Consider the following 1251-nt stretch of genomic DNA (forward strand, 5'->3'; position numbering starts at 1 on the left):
AGAATTCGCTTTATGCTGCAAGATGTGCTGGATCTACGACGGGTATGTGTCTTCTTCCCACACTGTGTCCTTGTTAGGGCCTTGAACTCCACAACTCTTTCCCCAACACAGCCTTAATTAGCCCTACCTGAGTTCATTGCTTTGCTTTTTGCCTGTGTCCACAGAGCAATTGGGTACCACGCCGAGGGGACCAGGGTCCCAAGACCATTGACCAAATCCACAAGGAAGCTGAGATGGAAGAACATCGGGAGCACATCAAAGTGCAGCAGCTCATGGCAAAGGGCAGTGACAAGCGACGAGGTGGCCCTCCAGGCCCGCCCATCAGTGAGTTCGAGATGGGGTCAAGAGGGGGGTGTGGGGGCTCAGTGTTGTGCTTTCCTTTGATGACTTCCTATTAGTGCCACGTGTCTGGGCCACTGAGACTCCATGATGGAACTGAGGATCTGAGGAACAAAGAGTGAGAGTGGCTCAAGAGAGAGTCGGGCTGGAACTCCCCTCATCCCGTGTGCTCTTTTTGCTTAGGTCGTGGTCTTCCACTTGTGGACGATGGTGGCTGGAACACAGTCCCTATCAGCAAAGGCAGCCGACCCATTGACACTTCACGTCTCACCAAGATCACAAAGGTAGGGGGAGTGGTATGCTGGCCTGGTGGTGGTGAGAGGAAGATCATGGGGTGTCAGACAGCAAGAGCACACGTGGGAATGTTGGTCTCTTTTCTGATGTTGGAAGTTGACAGCTAAATTTTTCATCTCAGATGGATTGTATTACTGGAGACAGGATTGCCCTATACTGTCCAAACCTAGAGCGTGTGTTCACAGTGACCTAGGCCAGGGGTTGACAAACTGGCACACACACTACAAGACATCATGCCTATCAATTGTCTCTACCACCCATGAGCTCAGAGTGATTTTGTATTTTAAAATGCTTGTAGAAAGAGTGTTCTTGAGGAAAAAGTGATAGTTTATGAAAAGTGCAAATTCTTGTTTCATTGTACATGTGTAAAATTTTAGCAGAACACAGCACACTTACTCTTCTATAGTTTCTTTAATGTTACACAATAGTTATAAAAGAGACTCTGGTCTACAGAGCCAAAACTTCTTGTTTGGCCCTTCATGGTACAAGTTTAAGACTGTTGTGTGAGTGACTGTGTGTTGGTACTGGTTGAATCCTTGACGCATCTGTTTTCCTTCCAGCCTGGCTCTATTGATTCAAACAATCAGCTTTTTGCACCTGGAGGGCGACTGAGCTGGG

General features: G+C 47.9%; 1 protein-coding gene across 1 annotated transcript in view; it reads left to right on the forward strand.

Annotated features, from left to right (window-relative positions):
• Positions 1 to 1251, forward strand: part of EIF4G1 (eukaryotic translation initiation factor 4 gamma, 1) — a 20418-nt gene that overhangs the window by 9911 nt on the left and 9256 nt on the right. The window contains exons 17-20 of the mRNA XM_006884160.1: positions 3 to 42; positions 165 to 324; positions 523 to 623; positions 1194 to 1249. Of these exons, the coding sequence (XP_006884222.1) occupies positions 3 to 42; positions 165 to 324; positions 523 to 623; positions 1194 to 1249 (357 nt within the window). The remainder of the gene's footprint in view (positions 1 to 2; positions 43 to 164; positions 325 to 522; positions 624 to 1193; positions 1250 to 1251) is intronic.

The sequence above is a fragment of the Elephantulus edwardii genome, unplaced genomic scaffold, assembly GCF_000299155.1.
Source record: "Elephantulus edwardii isolate Elephantulus edwardi_28Jun2011 unplaced genomic scaffold, EleEdw1.0 scaffold00031, whole genome shotgun sequence".
NCBI lineage: Eukaryota > Metazoa > Chordata > Mammalia > Macroscelidea > Macroscelididae > Elephantulus > Elephantulus edwardii.